Source organism: Aquarana catesbeiana, linkage group LG10 (genome assembly GCF_042186555.1).
Source record: "Aquarana catesbeiana isolate 2022-GZ linkage group LG10, ASM4218655v1, whole genome shotgun sequence".
Lineage (NCBI taxonomy): Eukaryota > Metazoa > Chordata > Amphibia > Anura > Ranidae > Aquarana > Aquarana catesbeiana.
Window position 1 is genome coordinate 228,389,050 of NC_133333.1, and position 20,251 is coordinate 228,409,300.

Here is a 20,251-nt window from a genome sequence, read left to right on the forward strand (position 1 = left end):
CGGAGTCTATGGAACAAAATTTTTTCAGTAATACGTAAAATAACCTCTGTTCATATTCCCCAATCTCCAGAGATAGCTCTACTGAACATGACAGTGGAAAAGGTAGATAAATGCACACAGAAATTGATATTTCTCATCCTTCTGGGCACCAAAATCACAATTGCCTGGAAAAACAATTGTTGGAAAAAGCGTAGGGTTTCTTTTGCAGCGGTGATGCATAAAATATCTTGGATTATGGCGCAAGAGAAGATTGTTAGCATTATACAAGACAAAACCCGTACTTTCGAACTAACTTGGGAACCTTGGGCCAACTTTTGCCATATTTCCTTATGCCCTGGCGTTAGCTTACCAGGGCTACAGGCTCTCTGAGTGACTCCGTGGATACTCCTCCTCCCTTGTGATTCTCCTCTCACCCCTCTCCCTTCCCCTTCTCCTGGTCTTTCTTCCCCATCCTTACATTCCCAGAGATTCACGGTTTAAAGTATCTGAAAGAAGTTTGACCTTGACTCTTACCTATTAATACTTACTTGGAGAGTTTAAGTAATGCCTTAATGAACCCCGGGCTTCAAGAAGCTAGGGCTTTTCTATTGTAAATAGCTCTCCTTCAGTTTGAGGATACGTAGCTAAGGTGGTTAACCACTTGATAATAGAGACCAGCGAAGCAGGGAATACATTGTTCCTACAAAGGAACAAGATTATTTGAGGCCTCTGGTGGGGGAGGCTGTGATTGAGATTGGGGGATCGGGGAGTAGGCGGGGTCCCTCGCCCGCAGTGTGTTTCCAGTTGGGGTGGGTGGCGGATACCTCGCCTGCTCCCTGAACCCTTGTGTATACAAGACAGTTCTTTCTCTTCCATAACAATACTCCTCCCCCCAAGCCCTGCTATAACCCTGCCTCCTCCTGTCTTCTGATTCTGCGGTATGATCTTCTTATCTCGTTTTAGCAACTGTGACATGACAACCCAAGCCGATTCGTTTGACTTGTTTTAAGGTTTTGCACTAACGTTGCTTTATTCTATTTATCTCGCTTGTAAGTCCTGCTTTAGGAAGCTAAGCCTCAGATTTACTTGTACTTCTAATTCCCTTCTACCTTTATCCCATGTAATGTTTGATGCAAATGTTGTGTCTGATATATTTTTATTATTAATAATAAAAAATTTATTGAAAAAAAAAGAAAATTGGCCTGGGCAGAAAGGAGGTAAAAGTGCCCAGTAAGCAAGTGGTTAAAGGGACCACAACCCAAATAGTGGGGAAATATAGCTGCCATCCAGGACCCATCCCTGCCGTCCTGTACAACACTTAACACTCAATTTAATCTCCTATATTTTTTCTCCTCACAAACTTTTAATAATGTTTAGGTATTGAACCTGATAATGTTATTTTTTTTATGTTTTCTAATATATTGTCCATACACTGTATCTGATATTGTACTTTTAGGTTTACAATATTGCTCCAAGACAAGTCAACACACATTTATATTCTGAATGATCTTTATTAAGATAGTGATATTTGTTAAAACAATTTAACACAGATTAATGCAAAATAACATTGCTGACTTTAGTGCAACTGCTGTGATTTCTGACTGCCATTAGTAGGTCATTACATAATTCTATTTAGGTTTATTTGGCTCCAATCATCTACTCCCCTTTGCATCCTACAATGAATAGCATAGCTTTATAATCAGTGAGATCGCTGACATTGCGTCTCCTCTGCACTGCACAGTAATCAATGACTAAACCCACCTTACCAAAGGCGTTTTTCACAAACTCCTCATTACATTTAAAACAATGGAACCATTCTGCTTCAGCAGACCAGTACGTTGTATCTAATACCGCAATAAGTAACAGTTGGCCTCCGGGTTTTAGCAGCTTTATTGTCTTCTCCAGATTCTTCATGTATTCATCTTCATTTTTACTGATAACTTCCAGTATTGATGCACTGATAATGCAATCAGCAAGTGGTAGTAGCACCGGGGAAGATATGTTTTCCTGTTCAAAATCACATCTCAAAATCTGCATGATGGATGACCTTAGGAGCATTTCTTTCTCCTGAAGTTGATCTCTGAAAGAAAAAAAAACATAATATGGACATTACAGGAAATATTTCAATATAAAGTGATGTGGTGTGATGAGCAATTCTGCCAAAATTCAGTTAGACTGTAATTTGACAAGTTAAAATAAAATTGTCATACTAGTGTAGCACTACCCCTGTAGGAGTTGCTAATGGCAGGGTTCCCCACTACTACACAGCCAGTCACACAGCATTTCCTTCTCACATCCAGACACAGTGATCAGACCTTTGGCTTGTTATTTGTTGTTTTATTAGGGGATGATAACTTGGATGGGGTAAGGGCAGGGCCATCTTAATAACATCATGGGCCCCTGGGCAAAGTAATGCACTGGGACCCCTACCAGCTTGCCTCAATTTACGCACCTAATTTACGCACCTACTTTCAAGAAATAAAGTATAAATAGTTCATAGAATTAAACATATATTCATTAGTACTTTAAATAAAATCAATTTTAAAAAATCAAAGACTAATCAACACAAAGGGCACAGTACACTGAGGAATGCAGAAGGGCACAGTACTGGAGGGGTCAGACGGGCACAATATTAGGATCAGGAGGGCACAGTATAGGTTCTGGGATGCTTCCCGGGATACGGCCATCTTGGGACAGTTTAGTAAAAAGCACGACTGTTCCAGCAAATCCGGGACAGTTGGCAAGTATGATGCCCAGGAGTGCCCTTGTATTAAGATGGCCCTGGGTAAGGGATTATGGGATACCCAACTTGAAAATGTCCAACAATTAAAACCAGGGACAACTTCCTCCCAATTGACAGATTTCCTCTCTTCCTTCCACCTGCACAAACTTGGTTCCCTTGTACAGCTACTGCTGGTTCACTCCTGGGGGAACTAACAGTCTTTAGTTAGTTCAGCAACAGCCCGTTATAAGCTAGAAATAGGGATGAGCTTGATGTTCGGGTTGAACATACAGTAAGTTCGACTCGAACATTGGGTGTTTGCCCATTCGCCCAACAGCAAACATTATGGGGCATTCATGGAAAATTTGAGCGTCGCAGAATGCCCCATAATGCACTGCGAGATCGCAGTGCATTGCTGTATGATGATTGGCCAAAGCATGCACCTGACCTGCATGCTTTGGCCAATCACAGCACGCTCTGCTGAGAAAGCCATAATTGGCCAAAGGCAGGGTGCCTTTGGTCAATCATGGCTCAGGGGGACTAAGTCCACACCCCACACTATATAAGGCTGCCTACATGGCGGCCCTGTGTAGTGTTGTTGGTATGGACAGAGCAATAGCTTGATTTAAATTAAGCAGGCATGTTATTCAGTTAGTGGCAGTGTATTTGATATCTATCTATGTATGTATATATATATATATATATATATATATATATATATATATATATATATATATAGATCTATATATCTATAGATCTATATAGATCTATATAGATATATAGATCTATATATATATATATATATATATATATATATATATATATATACACACACACACACACACACATACACACTCTGCATCCAGTGTAGCCTATATCTACATTGCATTCTGTGGTGTACTGTTTCTAATACACTTCAGGCGGTGTATTAATATATACAGTATTTCACAAAAGTGAGTACACCCCTCACATCTTTGTAAATATTTTATTATACCTTTTCATGTGACAACACTGAAGAAATAATACTTTGCTACAATGTAAAGTAGTGAGTGTACAGCTTGTATAGCAGTGTAAATGTGCTGTCCCCTCAAAATAACTCAACACACAGCCATTAATGTCTAAACCAATGGCAACAAAAGTGAGTACACCCCTAAGTGAAAATGTCCAAAATGGGCCCAAATAGCGATTTTCCCTCCCCGGTGTCATGTGACTCGTTAGTGTTACAAGGTCTCAGGTGTGAATTGGGAGCAGGTGTGTTAAATTTGGTGTCATCACTCTCACTGTCTCATACTGGTCACTGAAAGTTCAACATGGCACCTCATGGCAAAGAACTCTGAGGATCTGAAAAAAAGGATTGTTGCTCTACATAAAGATGGTCTAGCCTATAAGAAGATTGCCAAGACCCTGAAACTGAGCTGCAGCACGGTGGCCAAGACCATACAGTGGTTTAACAGGACAGGTTCCACTCAAAACAGGCCTCGCCATGGTCAACCAAAGTAGTTGAGTGCACATGCTCAGCATCATATCCAGAGGTTGTTTTTCGGAAATAGACATATGAATGCAGCCAGCATTGCTACAGAGGTCGAAGGGGTGGGGGTTCAGCCTGTCAGTGCTCAGACCATACGCCACACACTGCATCAAATTGGTCTGCATGGCTGTTGTCCCAGAAGGAAGCCTCTTCTAAAGATGATGCACAAGAAAGCCCAAAAACAGTTTGCTGAAGACAAGCAGACTAAAGGCATGGATTACTGAAACCATGTCCTGTGGTCTGATGAGACCAAGATAAACTTTTTTGGTTCAGATGGTGTCAAGTGTGTGTGGCGTCAACCAGGTGAGGAGTACAAAGACAAGTGTGTCTTGCCTACAGTCAAGTGTGGTAGTGGGGGTGTCATGGTCTGGGGCTGCATGAGTGCTGCCGGCACTGGGGAGCTACAGTTCATTGAGGGAACCATGAATGCCAACATGTACTGTGACATTCTGAAGCAGAGCATGATCCCCTCCCTTCAGAGACTGAGCCGCAGGGCAGTATTCCATCATGATAATGACCCCAAACACACCTCTAAGATTACCACTGCCTTGCTAAAGGAGCTGAGGGTAAAGGTGATGGACTGGCCAAGCACATCTCCAGACCTAAATCCTATTGAGTATCTGTGGGGCATCCTCAAATGGAAGGTGGAGCAGTGCAAGGTCTCTATCATCTACCAGCTTTGTGATGTCATCATGGAGGAGTGGAAGAGGACTCCAGTGGCAACCTGTGAAGCTCTGGTGAACTCCATGCCCAAGAGGGTTAAGGACATGTTGGAAAATAATGGTGGCCACACAAAATATTGACACTTTGGGCCCAATTTGGACATTTTCAATTAGGGGTGTAATCACTTTTGTTGCCAGTGGTTTAGATATTAAATGGCTGTGTGTTGAGTTCTTTTGAGGGGACAGCAAATGTACACTGTTATACAAACTGTACACTCACTACTTTACATTGTAGCAAAGTGTTATTTCTTCAGTGTTGTCACATTAAAAGATATATTAAAATATTTACAAAAATGTGAGGGGTGTACTCACTTTTGTGAGATACTGTATATACAGTCAGGTCCATAAATATTGGGACATCGACACAATTCTAATCTTTTTGGCTCTATACACCAACACAATGGATTTGAAATGAAACAAACAAGATGTGCTTTAACTGCAGACTTTCAGCTTTAATTTGAGGGTATTTACATCCAAATCAGGTGAACGGTGTAGGAATTACAACAGTTTGTATATGTTCCTCCCACTTTTTAAGGGACCAAAAGTAATGGGACAGATTAACAATCATCCATCAAACTTTCACTTTTTTTTATAAGCTTGTTTTTTTTTTCCAAAAAGTTTATTAGAATTTCAAGTTATACAAACAAGCACAACAGATTTGTAATCATTACATCAGGTATAGATAGTTTTACAGTGTACTGGACAAATATCAATAAAGAACACTTTTCAGAAATAGCACATCTATACACTTGAAATACAGTCTATACTTAGATTGTTCATGGTAAGCGTAGAGTATGGTGAACACCAATGTCGCTGCCATGCGGCTTAGGAGGGTATTTCTCAGAAATCTTGCACCAGAGTGTCTGGTAAACAAAAGCGGGCCATCCCATATCCCCAACACCCCAGACGTGATCATACTGTGTTAGGGAGGGGCGATTGTAGCTGTTAGGATTTAAATCCATAGTAATGGTATACTCATTGGCTTAACTGGCCTTCACCATAAGCAAGATGGTTTGGTAAAGTAAGTCGTAAATAAGTAGCCGTCAGAAAAAATATTTTTACATATTACCTTTAGGTAGTCCCTGCTTAGGAAGGTTGGGGCAATAGTATAAGGAGATAGTTTCTCCTTACTGCATGGAGAGTTAACATGAGAAATTAGGGATTAGGGATGAGCTTCGAGTTCGAGTCAAACTCATGTTTGACTCGAACATCGGCTGTTCGCCAGTTCGCCGAACAGTGAACAATTTGGGGTGTTCGCGGCAAGTTCAAAAGCTGCGAAACACCCTTTAAAAGTCTATGGGAGAAATCAAAAGTGCTAATTTTAAAGGCTTACATGCATGGTATTGTCATAAAAAGTGTTTGGGGACCTGGGTCCTGCCCTAGGGGACATGGATCAATGCAAAAAAAGTTTTAAAAACTACTGTTTTTTCAGGAGCAGTGATTTTAATAATGCTTAAAGTGAAACAATAAAAGTGTAATATTACTTTAAAATTTCGTACCTGGGGGTTGTCTATAGTATGCCTGTAAAGGGGCGCATATTTCCCGTGTTTAGAACAGTCTGACAGCAAAATTACATTTCAAAGGAAAAAAAGTCATTTAAAACTACTCAAGGCTATTAATGAATTGCCGGTCTGACAATGCACATAAAAGTTCATTGATAAAAACGGCATGGGAATTCCCCACAGGGGAACCCCGAACCAAAATGTAAAAAAAAAAAAATCATGTGGGGGTCCCCCTAAATTCCATACCAGGCCCTTCAGATCTGGAATGGATATTAACCACTTCCGGACCGCCCACTGTATATATACGTCATTTTTTTGAAGATGGATATCTCGGTAACGGCAGCCGCTGCTGCCACAACCGAGGTATCCATCTTTTCAGCGGGCGGTTCCGTACACGATAATGGTGGTCTCTGCGGCGGGTTCGCCGCGAGATCACCGTTATCGGCAGCGGGAGAGGTGCCACCCCCCCACCGGAGCCGTCGGTAGCGGCGGAGGCGATCGGGTCCTTTCCCTGCTTTGGTATGGAGACGAGTGAGGCCAAGATGGCGCCCACCCGTCTCCATACCATGTGACGGCCGGAGCGACGTCATTACGACGGCTCCGCCCACTTCTCTTAAAGGCACAATTTTTTTTGTGTCATTTTTTTAAACGACTTTTTTTTTGCATTTTAGTCTAAATATGAGATCTGAGGACTTTTTGACCCCAGATCTCATATTTAAGAGGACCTGTCATGCTTTTTTCTATTACAAGGGATGTTTACATTCCTTGTAATAGGAATAAAAGTGATCCAAATTTTTTTTTTAAAAAAAACAGTGAAAAAATAAATAAAATAAAATAAATAATAAAAAAAAAAAAAAAAATTTTTAAAGCGCCCTGTCCCGACGAGCTCGCGCGCAGAAGCGAACGCATACGTGAGTAGCGCCCGCATATGAAAACGGTGGTCAAACCACACATGTGAGGTATCGCCGCGACCGGTAGAGTGAGAGCAATAATTCTAGCCCTAGACCTCCTCTGTAACGCAAAACATGCAATCTGTAGAATTTTTTAAACGTCGCCTATGGAGATTTTTAAGGGTAAAAGTTTGACGCTATTCCACGAGCGGGCGCAATTTTGAAGCGTGACATGATGGGTATCAATTTACTTGGCGTAACATTATATTTCACAATATAAAAAAAAATTGGGCTAACTTTACTGTTGTCTTATTTTTTTTTTCAAAAAAGTGAATTTTTTCCAAAAAAAGTGCACTTAGAAGACCGCTGCGCAAATATGGTGCAAAAAAAAGTATTGCAATGACCGCTATTGTATTCTCTAGGATGTTAGAAAAAAAACAATATATAATGTTTGGGGGTTCTAAGTAATTTTCTAGCAAAAAAACCTGTTTTAAACTTGTAAACACCTAAAATCCAAAACGAGACTGGTCTTAAAGTGGTTAAGGGGAACCCCGGACAAAAAAAAAAAAAAAAAGGCGTTGGGTCCCCCCAAAAATCCATACCAGACCCTTATCCGAGCACGCAACCTGGCAGGCCACAGGAAAAGAGGGGGGATGAGAGAGCGCCCCCCCTCCTGAACCGTACCAGACCACATTCCCTCAACATTGGGAGGGTGCTTTGGGGTAGCCCCCAAAACACCTTGTCCCCATGTTGATGGGGACAAGGGCCTCATCCCCATAACCCTTGCCCGGTGGTTGTGGGGGTCTGCGGGCGGGGGCTTATCGGAATCTGGAAGCCCCCTTTAACAAGGGGACCCCCAGATCCCGGCCCTCCCCCCTGTGTGAAATGGTAAGGGGGTACAAAAGTACCCCTACCATTTCACAAAAAAACTGTCAATAACGGATGCACAGCCCGGTGGTTGTGGGGGTCTGCGGGCGGGGGGCTTATCAGAATCTGGAAGCCCCTTTAACAAGGGGACCCCCAGATCCCGGCCCTCCCCCCTGTGTGAAATGGTAAGGGGGTACAAAAGTACCCCTACCATTTCACAAAAAAACTGTCAAAAATGTTAAAAATGACAAGAGACAGTTTATGACAATTCCTTTATTTAAATGCTTCTTCTTTCTTCTATCTTCTATCTTCCTTTGGTTTCTTCCTCTATCTTCTTCTTCTTCTGGTTCTTCCTCCGGTGTTCTCGTCCGGCATCTTCCTCCACGGCATCTTCTTCCCTTCTTCTTCTCGGGCCACTCTGCATCCACCATGATGGGAGGCTCCCGCTGTGTGATGCTTCTCCTGTTCTGATGGTTCTTAAATAATGGAGGGCGGGGCCACCCGGTGACCCCGCCCCCTCTGATGCACAGGGACTTGACGGGGGCTTCCCTGTGGCATTCCCTGTGACGTCAGAGGGGGCGGGGTCACCTGTTACATAACGGGTGACCGCGCCCCCTCTGACATCATGGGGAATGCCACAGTAAAGTCCCCATCAAGTCCCCGTGCATCAGAGGGGGCGGGGTCACCGGGTGGCCCCGCCCTCCATTATTTAAGAACCATCAGAACAGGAGAAGCATCACACAGCGGGAGCCTCCCATCATGGTGGATGCAGAGTGGCCCGAGAAGAAGAAGGGAAGAAGATGCCGTGGAGGAAGATGCCGGACGAGAACACCGGAGGAAGAACCAGAAGAAGAAGAAGATAGAGGAAGAAACCAAAGGAAGATAGAAGATAGAAGAAAGAAGAAGCATTTAAATAAAGGAATTGTCATAAACTGTCTCTTGTCATTTTTAACATTTTTGACAGTTTTTTTGTGAAATGGTAGGGGTACTTTTGTACCCCCTTACCATTTCACACAGGGGGGAGGGCCGGGATCTGGGGGTCCCCTTGTTAAAGGGGCTTCCAGATTCTGATAAGCCCCCCGCCCGCAGACCCCCACAACCACCGGGCAAGGGTTGTGGGGATGAGGCCCTTGTCCCCATCAACATGGGGACAAGGTGTTTTGGGGGCTACCCCAAAGCACCCTCCCAATGTTGAGGGCATGTGGCCTGGTACGGTTCAGGAGGGGGGGCGCTCTCTCATCCCCCCTCTTTTCCTGCGGCCTGCCAGGTCAGATAAGGGTCTGGTATGGATTTTTGGGGGGACCCCACGCCATTTTTTTTTTTATTTTGGCGCGGGGTTCCCCTTAAAATCCAAACCAGACCTGAAGGGTCTGGTATAGATTTTGAGGGGGACCCCACACCATTTTTTTTTAAAAATTTTGGCCGGGGTTCCCTTTAATATCCATACCAGACCTGAAGGGCCTGGTATGGAATTTAGGGGGACCCCCCACGTCATTTTTTAAAAAATTTTGGTTCGGGGTTCCCCTGTGGGGAATTCCCATGCCGTTTTTATCAATGAACTTTTATGTGTATTGTCGGACCGGCAATTCATTAATAGCCTTGAGTAGTTTTAAATGACTTTTTTTCCTTTGAAATGTAATTTTGCTGTCAGACTGTTCTAAACACGGGAAACATGCGCGCCTTTACAGGCATACTATAGACTTCCCACAGGTACGAAATTTAAAGGAATATTACACTTTTATTGTTTCACTTTAAGCATTATTAAAATCACTGCTCCCGAAAAAACAGCCGTTTTTAAAACTTTTTTTGCATTGATCCATGTCACTTGGGGCAGGACCCAGGTCCCCAAACACTTTTTATGACAATAACTTGCACATAAGCCTTTAAAATTAGCACTTTTGATTATTCATGTTCGTGTCCCATAGACTTTAACGGTGTTCGCGTGTTCAAACAAATTTTTTGCCTGTTTGCATGTTCTGGTGCGTACCGAACAGAGGGATAGAGGAAGAAGGGTAGGTGTGGGGGGAGGAAGTTTAGTCTCAGTGGAACATGTAAACTTAAGTATGGGATAAGTGTTTATTTCCATTACTTGAAGAAGTCATGCATTGCATTGTAGCTCCTGAAAATCCGAGGAGTCACAGAAGTTTAGCCAGCATTTCTATGTTTTCCGGTATTTCGTCGGATTTTCTCTCGCTTGGTGTATTAGGTTTTCCATGTCTGCTATGCGTTCTACACGTTGCAGCCAGTGAGTAATTTTGGGAGGAGTGGTGCTTCTCCATAGGACAGGTATACATTGTTTTGCGGCATTAATGAGGTGGAGTGTTAGTGATTTCTTGTACGCCGAGTACGGAATAGACGTGTGATGAAGCAGGTATCGGGCCGGCGAAAAGTCAGGAGTGTACGTAGTGATTTGTCATGGACTTTCTTCCAGAATGGTTGTATGTGTGGGCAATCCCACCTGATGTGGAGTAGTGTGCCTAAGGTCGAGTTGCATCGCTAGCATAGCGGGGAGACACTAGGGTGGTATGTGTGAATTCTCTTAGGTGTGCGATACCAATGCGAGTAGATTTTATAGCCATTTTCTTGGGCTGAGATGTTAACGGATCCTTTATGAATATGATCATAAATTCCTTCCCATTCATCTTTGGGAAGGTCTAAGGCGAGTTCTCTCTCCCATTTTTGGATGATCGGGTTGGTTTTAGGATCATTTCTGTCAAATAAAAGGGAGTATACCGAAGAGATTAGACATAGTGCTTCAAAAGGGTTATAGTCTCTGAACCATTGTGAGAGAGGTTTGGTGTCGTTTAAAAAGTGTCTTATTTGTAAAAATTTGTAGAAGGGAATGTTGCGTTCCGGGGATTGAAAGGATAAAGTAGCGTATGTGACAATGTCATTGTTCTGAAACATTTGTTGTGCTCTAAGTGGCGATTCGAGGTATGTGTGAGACCCGATACCTTCTGAGAAGCCAGGCGGGAAGTTAGGGTTTTGAACTAAAGGTGTCATTGGACCAGGTCAGGGGTGAAGCTCTAAAGTGTTACAAGCCATTTTGAAAATAAAAAGTGTGGCGCCTGTAAGCGGGTGCGTAAGCTTTGCCTTGGGTATTGATTTGTAGTTAATCCAGGTTAGATGTGAAAGCGGTACTTGTGTAAAGGAATCTTCAAGTGTAACCCAGTCTTTAGTGGATCTGTGGATATGCCAATCTATTATTCTGGTGAGATGGCACACCCATTGATATTTGTGTAGGTCAGGGAGGCCCAATCCCCCTTTGGGGATAGTCATTTTGTTCCAACTAATTCTCGGGGATCCAGTTGCCCAAATGAAACTCCTCCAGATTCGTTTGTAACGAGTGAAGAAAGACAAGGGGATTTTAGTTGGGACTGTCTGAAAAAGATATAAGATTCTGGGCAAGGTGTTCATTTTTATTATTGCTAAACGACCAAACAATGAAAAATTCTCCGGTGACCATTTGTGGAGGTCTTGTTGGATAGTTTTGATTATTGGACCATAATTTCTGTCGTACAATTCAGTCAGTTTTGCTGAGATTTGTATACCTAAATAAGTAAGGGCTTGTGGTTCCCATCCAAACGGGAAATTGGTCTGACATTGAGAAACCAATGTGGAAGGAAGGGAAATATTTAGTGCTTTTGATTTTGCAAAGTTTATCTGTAAGTTAGATATAGATTTAAAGAGGTTAAATTCCTTAAGCAGGTTGGGAGTGGTGGTAATGAGGTCAGTGAGGAAGAGAAGAAAATCATCCGCATACGCTGCGATTTTACAGGTTTTGTTTAGAACATTAATGCCCTTAATGTCTGGGTTCGCTCTTATTTTGCGTAGCATGGGTTCAAGAGTGAGCACAAAAATTAGGGGGGAGAGGGGGCATCCCTGGCGTGTGCCGTTCGAGATGGAGAAGGCGCTCGACAGGCGGCCGTTGACTCTAATTTTGGCTGTGGGAGTAGAGTATAATGCCATTATTAAGTGAAGGAAGTGGGCTGGGAAACCCATAGCCTGTAATGTAGCCGACATGTAGTCCCATGCCACCCTGTCGAACGCCTTCATCGAGGGAAAGAAAAAAGCCTTGTGTGGAGGTATTTGTGAGCCATTGATGAATGTTTATTGCTTTTATGGTGTTTTCCCTGGCTTCTCGTCCAGGGATAAAACCTATCTGGTCCAATGAGATCAGTTTGGGAGTAGGGGTAGTATGCAGTTAGCAAGAATTTTAGCGTAAAGTTTCACGTCCACATTCAAAAGGGATATGGGTCGCTAGTTAGATACTATCGTGACGTCTTTGCCTGGTTTGGGTATGAGTGTTATGTGGGCTTCGAGGATATCTTTGTTAGCTTGAGGAGATGATGATAAAGAGTTAAATGCCTTGGTGAAGTGGGGGGGTGAGTATGTTAGAAAAAGTCTTATAATAGCTCACCTTTAGGCCATCCGGTCGGTGGCTTTTACCCGTTTTAAGTTGTTTTAGGGCAGTAAGGGTTTTGTCCACCATGATAGGGTGATTTATGTTCGCAGAGTCCTCAGTTGAAATGGGCGTTGGACAATATTGTTTTAAAAAGGCGTCCTGTCGTTGATGCATCCCGTTGTGTGAGGCTAAGGCAGGTTATAGAGTTTAGAGAAATAGTGGACAAACTCGTCTGCAATATCTTCTGTGGTCACATGAGCACGTCCTAGGGGATCTTTAATCATGTGAATGGTCCAAGATGCCTTTTTATGTTGCAGGGCTCTCGCTAACAGTTTTCCTGGTTTGTTCCCAAACTCATAAAACAGTTTCTGTGTTAGTAGATATTTGCGTTTTAATGTTTTGCCCAACTCCTCTAATGGGGCGTACACACGGTCGGACTTTTCGGCTACAAAAGTCCGACGGATGCCGACGGACCAAATCCGGCGGACAATCCGATCATGTGTGGGCTTCCCCGGACTTTCAGCGGACGTTTCCAGTCACAAATCTGATAGACTTTAGATTTGGAACTTGCTTCAAATCTTTACGTCGTAACTCCGCCGGACCCAGAAATCCGCTCGTCTGTATGCTAGTCCGATGGACAAAAAACGCCGCTAGGGCAGCTATTGGCTACTGGCTATCAACTTCCTTATTTTAGTCCATCGTACATCATCGTACGAATCCGTAAGACTTTGGTGTGATCATGTGTAGGCAAGTCCTGTCATTAGAAAGTCTGCCAAAAGTCAGTCGAAAGTCTGTCGAAAGTCTGTCGGACTTTTGTAGCTGAAAAGTCCGACCGTGTGTACGCCCCATAAGAGTTCTTTTCTAGCCTGTATGAGGTCAACCAGGATTGTGGTTGCTAGGGAACATTTGTGAACATGTTCTAGAGCTTGAATGCGTGTGGACAATTCAGATATGCAAGCTTTTCTGAGTTTAGCTCGTTTGACAGCTAAGGAAATCATTTCCTCTCGAATCACACATTTATGTGTAGCCCAAATATTTGCAGGTGTAGTGTCTGTGTCATTTTCTTTAAAGTAGTTTGAAATGTGCTCAGTTATTTTCTGAGTCGTTTCAATGTCGGTCAGTAAGGAGTTATCTAGACGCCATATTGTGGGTTTTACGTGTGACATCTGGAGGGTCAACGTCATGGAGATGGGGTTATGATCTGAAAGCACCATAGGGTCTATGGATGTTTTCGATAGGAACACGAGATCATTTTGAGAGAGAAAGAAGTAATCCATTCTGGAATATTTGTCGTGTGGAGAAGAATAGAACGTTTAGTCCCATTCATTGGGGTTGAGCGTACGCCATGTATCATGTAAAGTCAATTCTTTAAGGTGGGTTTTGATAGCTCATAGAGCTCTATATGTCATGGATGAAGCTCCTGTGGAAGTGTCTTGAGCTGGGGTGAGAGCGATGTTGAAGTTGCTTCCTACAATTAAGATGTCGGAGTAGAATGTCGTGAGCTGCTGCAAGGTTGAACGAAAAAATGGTACATGATGTTTGTTCGTGAGTGAGTGATGGATTTGTTGTGTAATGTCCCTTTAAGGAAGATAAATCTCCCCTTGACATCTCTTTGGACGTCCGTCACTTGTATAGGACAGTGCTTTGATATAAGTATTGAGACTCCCTTTGAATTTGAGTCTTCATTGGAGGCGTGGTAAACTATCGGAAAATGGGTATTGTGTAGCTTAGGGATATTGTCTGAATGAAAGTGTCTTTCTTGCACAAAGGCTATATGCGCTTTGGCTTTCTGCAATATGTATAGCAATTGAGATCTCTTTTCAGGTGTGTTAAGCCCGCGTATGTTTAGCGAGCATAATTTAACCTGTAAAGAGGGCGCAACATTATCCTGATGTGTCACTTTGGTGGCTGTTGATTCCGCCATTGTTAAGGTGGTCTTGGAAGGGGGAGGGTTACCCCAGATATTAAACCTACTATTTAGGGTGAATATGGTGGGGGGGATTTATCAAGCCTTCTCGATGACGACATGAGGTAAGACGTTACAGGGAGCTATCAGTGCGGGCCAACTCAATTGCAAGCCAACACTGTATAGCCCTACTGTGTGGGGGTTGAAAATGACCTAGCAGAGAAGAGTCTATAAGAGAGTATGGTGACCCGCCGCTGTCAGGTGTTGGTACTTAGGGGTGGAGGTATGTTTCCTGGGCATGGGAATATTACTGAGTTATGTCAAAGGCGACACATAAAAAAAAAAAAAAAGGCAGAAAGAGTGGACACACGTGTGAGCCTTCCCAGTATGGGGATATAGTGTGCAGCCAAGGTATGGAGAGGTGTCTCTAATTCCTTGTTTAGGTACCTAGTCCCGGTTCTCCATCATGTCCCAAGATAAAAGAGTTAAGGACCATGTATATTGTGTGTAGCGGGCACCTACTTTCAGGTAGGTGACCCTTTCTGCTAGCTTTCTATGACAGGTAAATTTAGACAGGCTTGTGCTCTTACAGCAGGCCTGTTTTGTTAATTTCCATATTTGAGTGGCAGGTATTTTATGTGTTGGTCTCAGCCAATCATTAATTTGCTTGGTGATCCCGGGACTCTCATATAAAAGCGGGGTCACGTGGTGCCGGGGAGAATTGGAGTGTGTGTCCGGGCCCAGACCTGCTCTGCGAAGCGAGGGAGCCAGCCTGGTTCCTGGAGGGGAGGGTGGAGATTTTCTCCTCCGGGGAGCCAACGGGGCTTCACCTTAGCGAGATGGGTGGAGAACCGGTCCTCATGGAGGAACCGACAACATCTTACAGCATGCAGTCGCTGATGTCATTGGCCGCCCCTGCGGGGAAGGGAGCGGGCCACAAAGGAGAAGAGGAACATTGCGGGAGAAGTAGAGACAAGCTGAAGGACTGGGTGATAGATCGCTTAGGAGCGACACACGGGCTATTGATCAAGTGATTGAAAAGCCCCGGGAGGGGTACTGTCCAGAGGCTGAGGGATGTTGGTACGCAAGTCAGCAAGACAGGTGGTTGTGACCTGTGACTTTGGGTTCAGCATTACCCCGGGATTCCAATCAGTCAAGCGGGAGAGGTCATTCAGAGTGACTCTTTTTAGCTCAACTTGGAAGTACCATGCGGATGGTAAGTAGTGGCAAAAAGGTAGCGGTGAAGCTGCAAGCACATATATAGAGAAACAGACTGTTCTTAAAAGTATCTGCAGATAAAGATGTTATTCAGAGTGACTCTTTATTGTTTATTCTCTATCAAGAAAATCTACTTCCATCTTCCCTGAAAAATTAATCATCCAGTTTTGAATCACTGTCACCCGCAATGTTATGAGTCTTTGCCAGTGAAACAAAGGAAAAATCTAAAATCAACCCAAGAGCATGTCAAGGAAAGTCCTTCTCCCATCCCAGTTTATGTTGTTGAATCAAGCATTAAGAAAAAGCATTAAGGACTTTGACTTTTAAATCTACGGGCTGCGAGGGTTGGGTATTAAACGTGAATTACGGATATACCTTACCTCCTTCGGGGGTAAGCATTACATGTGCAACAGAGAAGTGATACCTATATCTGTAAGTTATCAGAAAGACAGAGCACAGGTCACTTAAGAAGTGAAACTTATATGCTAGTTCTAGTATCTATACTATTAACCTGTAAAAAAACAATAACATAACAGTCCAATCTTGACAACTGCAATATTCTGTGTATGTAAGGTAAGTACTTTAAGGGGATGTGAGTAATGAACAACTTGGATACCAGAATAGTCTACACTCCGCTAATCGTAGCTACGTAAGCTAGCATCTGCCCGTGCATAGTTGCCAACATTGGGAAAAAAAAATTCGGGACACTTTTTTTGGCTGTAGGTGGAGTCAGCCTACAATTAGGGGACGGGGCATGCGTTTGTAGGCGTGGTATAGAAAAAGGGAAAAATGCGCCGCGCAAAAAATTGGGCCTGGTTTACGTGAAATAGTGGGCGTGGCTTACATGGGCGTGGCTAAATGGGGTGTGGTTAGAGTCTGAGATGAATGAGGGATGCAGAGGGAAAGGGGGAGAGGGGGATGGAGGGACAGCAGACCCAGATCCTACACCATAATAGCAATGTGTAATCTAGAGTTTAACAATCAGCAGATAAAGGTACTCCAAACACCTGGTGTTAGCACTTCAATCATCCCGGCACCATGGTTGTTATAATGTCAGGATGATTGAAGCGCATTATTACTATTATTACATTGTAATATAAATAATTCAACTCACCATAATGCAGAATCAGTGGGACCCCTGAGCGTGTCACCTGCCACGTCGCCTGCCACCAGATGCCATCAGGTTCCCCCAGCAGAGTCTGTCCTTACATAAGGTGCCCCCAGCAGAGGGGGGAGAAGGGGGTGCAGGTATGTTGGTGACACAGGGGGGGAGAGGGGGGTGCAGGTATGGTGGTGACACAGGGGGGGAGAGGGGGGTGCAGGTATGGTGGTGACACAGGGGGGGAGAGGGGGGTGCAGGTATGTTGGTGACACAGGGGGGAGAGGGGGGTGCAGGTATGGTGGTGACACAGGGGGGAGAGGGGGGTGCAGGTATGGTGGTGACACAGGGGGGGAGAGGGGGGTGCAGGTATGGTGGTGACACAGGGGGGGAGAGGGGGGTGCAGGTATGGTGGTGACACAGGGGGGAGAGGGGGGTGCAGGTATGGTGGTGACACGGGGGGGAGAGGGGGGTGCAGGTATGGTGGTGACACAGGGGGGGAGAGGGGGGTGCAGGTATGTTGGTGACACAGGGGGAGGGGGGAATCATGTATGGTGGTGACACAGGGGGGAGAGGGGGGTGCAGGTATGTTGGTGACACAGGGGGAGGGGGGAATCCGGTATGGTGGTGACACGGGGGGAGAGGGGGGTGCAGGTATGTTGGTGACACAGGGGGAGGGGGGAATCCGGTATGGTGGTGACACGGGGGGAGAGGGGGGTGCAGGTATGTTGGTGACACAGGGGGGGAGGGGGGAATCAGGTATGGTGGTGACACGGGGGGAGAGGGGGGTGCAGGTATGTTGGTGACACAGGGGGGAGGGGGGAATCAGGTATGGTGGTAACATGGGGGGAGGGGGGTGCAGGTATGTTGGTGACACAGGGGGAGGGGGGAATCCGGTATGGTGGTGACACGGGGGGGAGAGGGGGGTGCAGGTATGTTGGTGACACAGGGGGGAGGGGGGAATCGGGTATGGTGGTGACACAGGGGGGAGAGGGGGGTGCAGGTATGTTGGTGACACAGCGGGGAGGGGGGAATCAGGTATGGTGGTGACACGGGGGGAAGAGGGGGGTGCAAGTATGTTGGTGACACAGGGGGGAGGGGGGAATCAGGTATGGTGGTGACACAGGGGGGAGAGGGGGGTGCAGGTACGTTGGTGACACAGGGGGGAGGGGGGAATCAGGTATGGTGGTGACACAGGGGGAGGGGGGAATCAGGTATGGTGGTGACACAGGGGGGAGAGGGGGGTGCAGGTATGTTGGTGACACAGGGGGGAGGGGGGAATCAGGTATGGTGGTGACACGGGGGGGAGAGAGGGGTGCAGGTATGTTGGTGACACAGGGGGGAGGGGGGAATCAGGTATGGTGGTGACACAGGGGGGAGAGGGGGGTGCAGGTATTGTGGTGACATGGTGTGCAAGAGGGGAGCCAGGACCATCAATGTCCCCAGCCAGCGGAGCCCCAGTCCATCCATGCTGGACCTCAGCCTTTGAGAAGTGTACTGCAGGGAAAGCTCCAAGCCTCCCATACACTGAGTACACCCCCTCCCCCTATCTCTCTTCTCCCCCACTACACTGACAGGCCACTACTCACAGGTCAGACAACTCCTGAACAGCCAGATGAAAGCCTCCCTTCTTCCCTCCCGTCACTCCCACTATTCCTCAGAGCTCCGTTGGACACACGGGGCGGAGGGTGATGGCAGTGGAGGCTGATCACGTCTTCCTTGTGTGCAGTGTAGAGCGGGGAGGGGTTGCCAATCCCTCCAGCCAATAGGCTTCAGTGTACAATAGAATTTTCTATTTGTACACTGAAGAGAGAAGCGGATTGGCTGCCCCTCTCCCCTGCACTGAACACAAGGGGAACTTTGTGACTGACTTGTGGAGGCAACGGCGGCCATTTTTGTGGAGCCATTGCCGTTTTTTACAAAAACACTCACGATTTTCTCGGGACAAACCCAAAAATTCGGGAAAACACTCGGGACAAAATTAAATCGGGACAAGGGTCCCAAAATCGGGATTGTCCCGGGAAAATCGGGACTGTTGGCAACTATGCCCGTGTGTAGCAGCAGGCTTTGGTAGTAAGGGTTCGGGCAATTGAAGCATGTAAGCCACAAATAATATCATAAATGTGGAGGTCTGAGGATTGGCTGAGGGTTTTGGAGGAGTAAAATGTCTCCAAACTCCTGCGCCCTTCTCCAAAGGGGGTTATGAGTTCTAGAATATTTGCCGTGAGCACCCGAGATCTGTACCATAACAACCCCCCCTGAATGCTGCATATCCCTTCTAGCTTTTGCAATTATGTATATATGTAGTAATGTATGCAGCATTAAGTGCTCCATACCCATATCTATAGCCTGGTACGTGATATGTTTTGAGGGAGAAGCAGAGGCGAAGGGAAGCGCCCAGTTGGGTAATAAGGGTTACAAGGATCCCTGCGTCTGTTTAAACACTAGTTTTGTGTACAATCCATTCCTCATAGATGTTCTTCAACAGGGGAGTGGCCAAGAAAAAGCTCTCCCGTCCTCGGATGAGCCTGTGAGTTAGTGTATTACTGTATCCTCCCTCCTCCTTTTGTGACACAAGGTGTGGAATAACTATTCTACATAACATCAGAGGCATGCCTAAAAGGGGAGGATAAGAGGCCCATGAGTTCCTTTTAGTTGGGCTGTTCTCCATCATGCCTATCCCATGGTGCGAGTCTGAAGATCTGTACAAGCCTACCCAACCTGGTCTATGCACCAATCATGGTTCCCTCAGCCGCACATGCAATCTCTCATGCCATTATAAGGCACGAAAATCAGTGCCAGCCATGGTAAGGGAAGATCCTCACATGGATGCAGGCCCGAGAACCCAGTCATTAAGTCTAATACTGACCTTATTTCATACATGTTTGGGGCTGAACCCCCCAGCTTCTCACTTAAAGTATACATTACCCATGTTTCAGTAAAAAAGTATGGTAAAGTTCATTTAGGTTGAGCAGCTGTCTAGGTCATCATGTTATACTGTCCAGCCGGAGGGAAAGTTTCTTCCGGGAGATCACTGGGATGTCACCTTCTACAATAAATCGCCGGTGTTGTGTAGGTAAAGGTATCGTAGCGTGGACAGTGGCCATTTTGAAATCCAAGATCTGCTCAGCAGGGTAGCAATAAACATAGGCACGATAATGTAGCTGGCACTTCAGGCGGTATATACAGTCGTTCTGCAAAACTTTTCATCCACTGTTACTGTTTAATGCACTTTCAGTCTGCTATGGGACTAGCTGAAAGAACACAAAAATCTGTGCGAATTAAGAAAAAACTTAAAGTTTGAACTCTGCCAACTGTGGCAACCTCTAATGATGTAAGCAGGGGGCTTGAAGGATTTTCTAATAGTCCCGCCGTGCTCTTGGATATCTGGGGGAGTCGGTAGGGCTGTGTCC

General features: G+C 45.2%; 1 protein-coding gene across 1 annotated transcript in view; it reads right to left on the reverse strand.

Moving 5' to 3' along the window:
- Nucleotides 1-1,588: 1,588 nt before the first annotated feature.
- The window catches only part of LOC141110155 (indolethylamine N-methyltransferase-like), a 94,189-nt gene continuing 75,526 nt past the window's right edge, over nucleotides 1,589-20,251 (reverse strand). Inside the window, exon 3 of the mRNA XM_073601368.1 lies at nucleotides 1,589-2,059. Coding sequence (XP_073457469.1) covers nucleotides 1,636-2,059 — 424 coding nt within the window. The 3' untranslated portion in view covers nucleotides 1,589-1,635. The remainder of the gene's footprint in view (nucleotides 2,060-20,251) is intronic.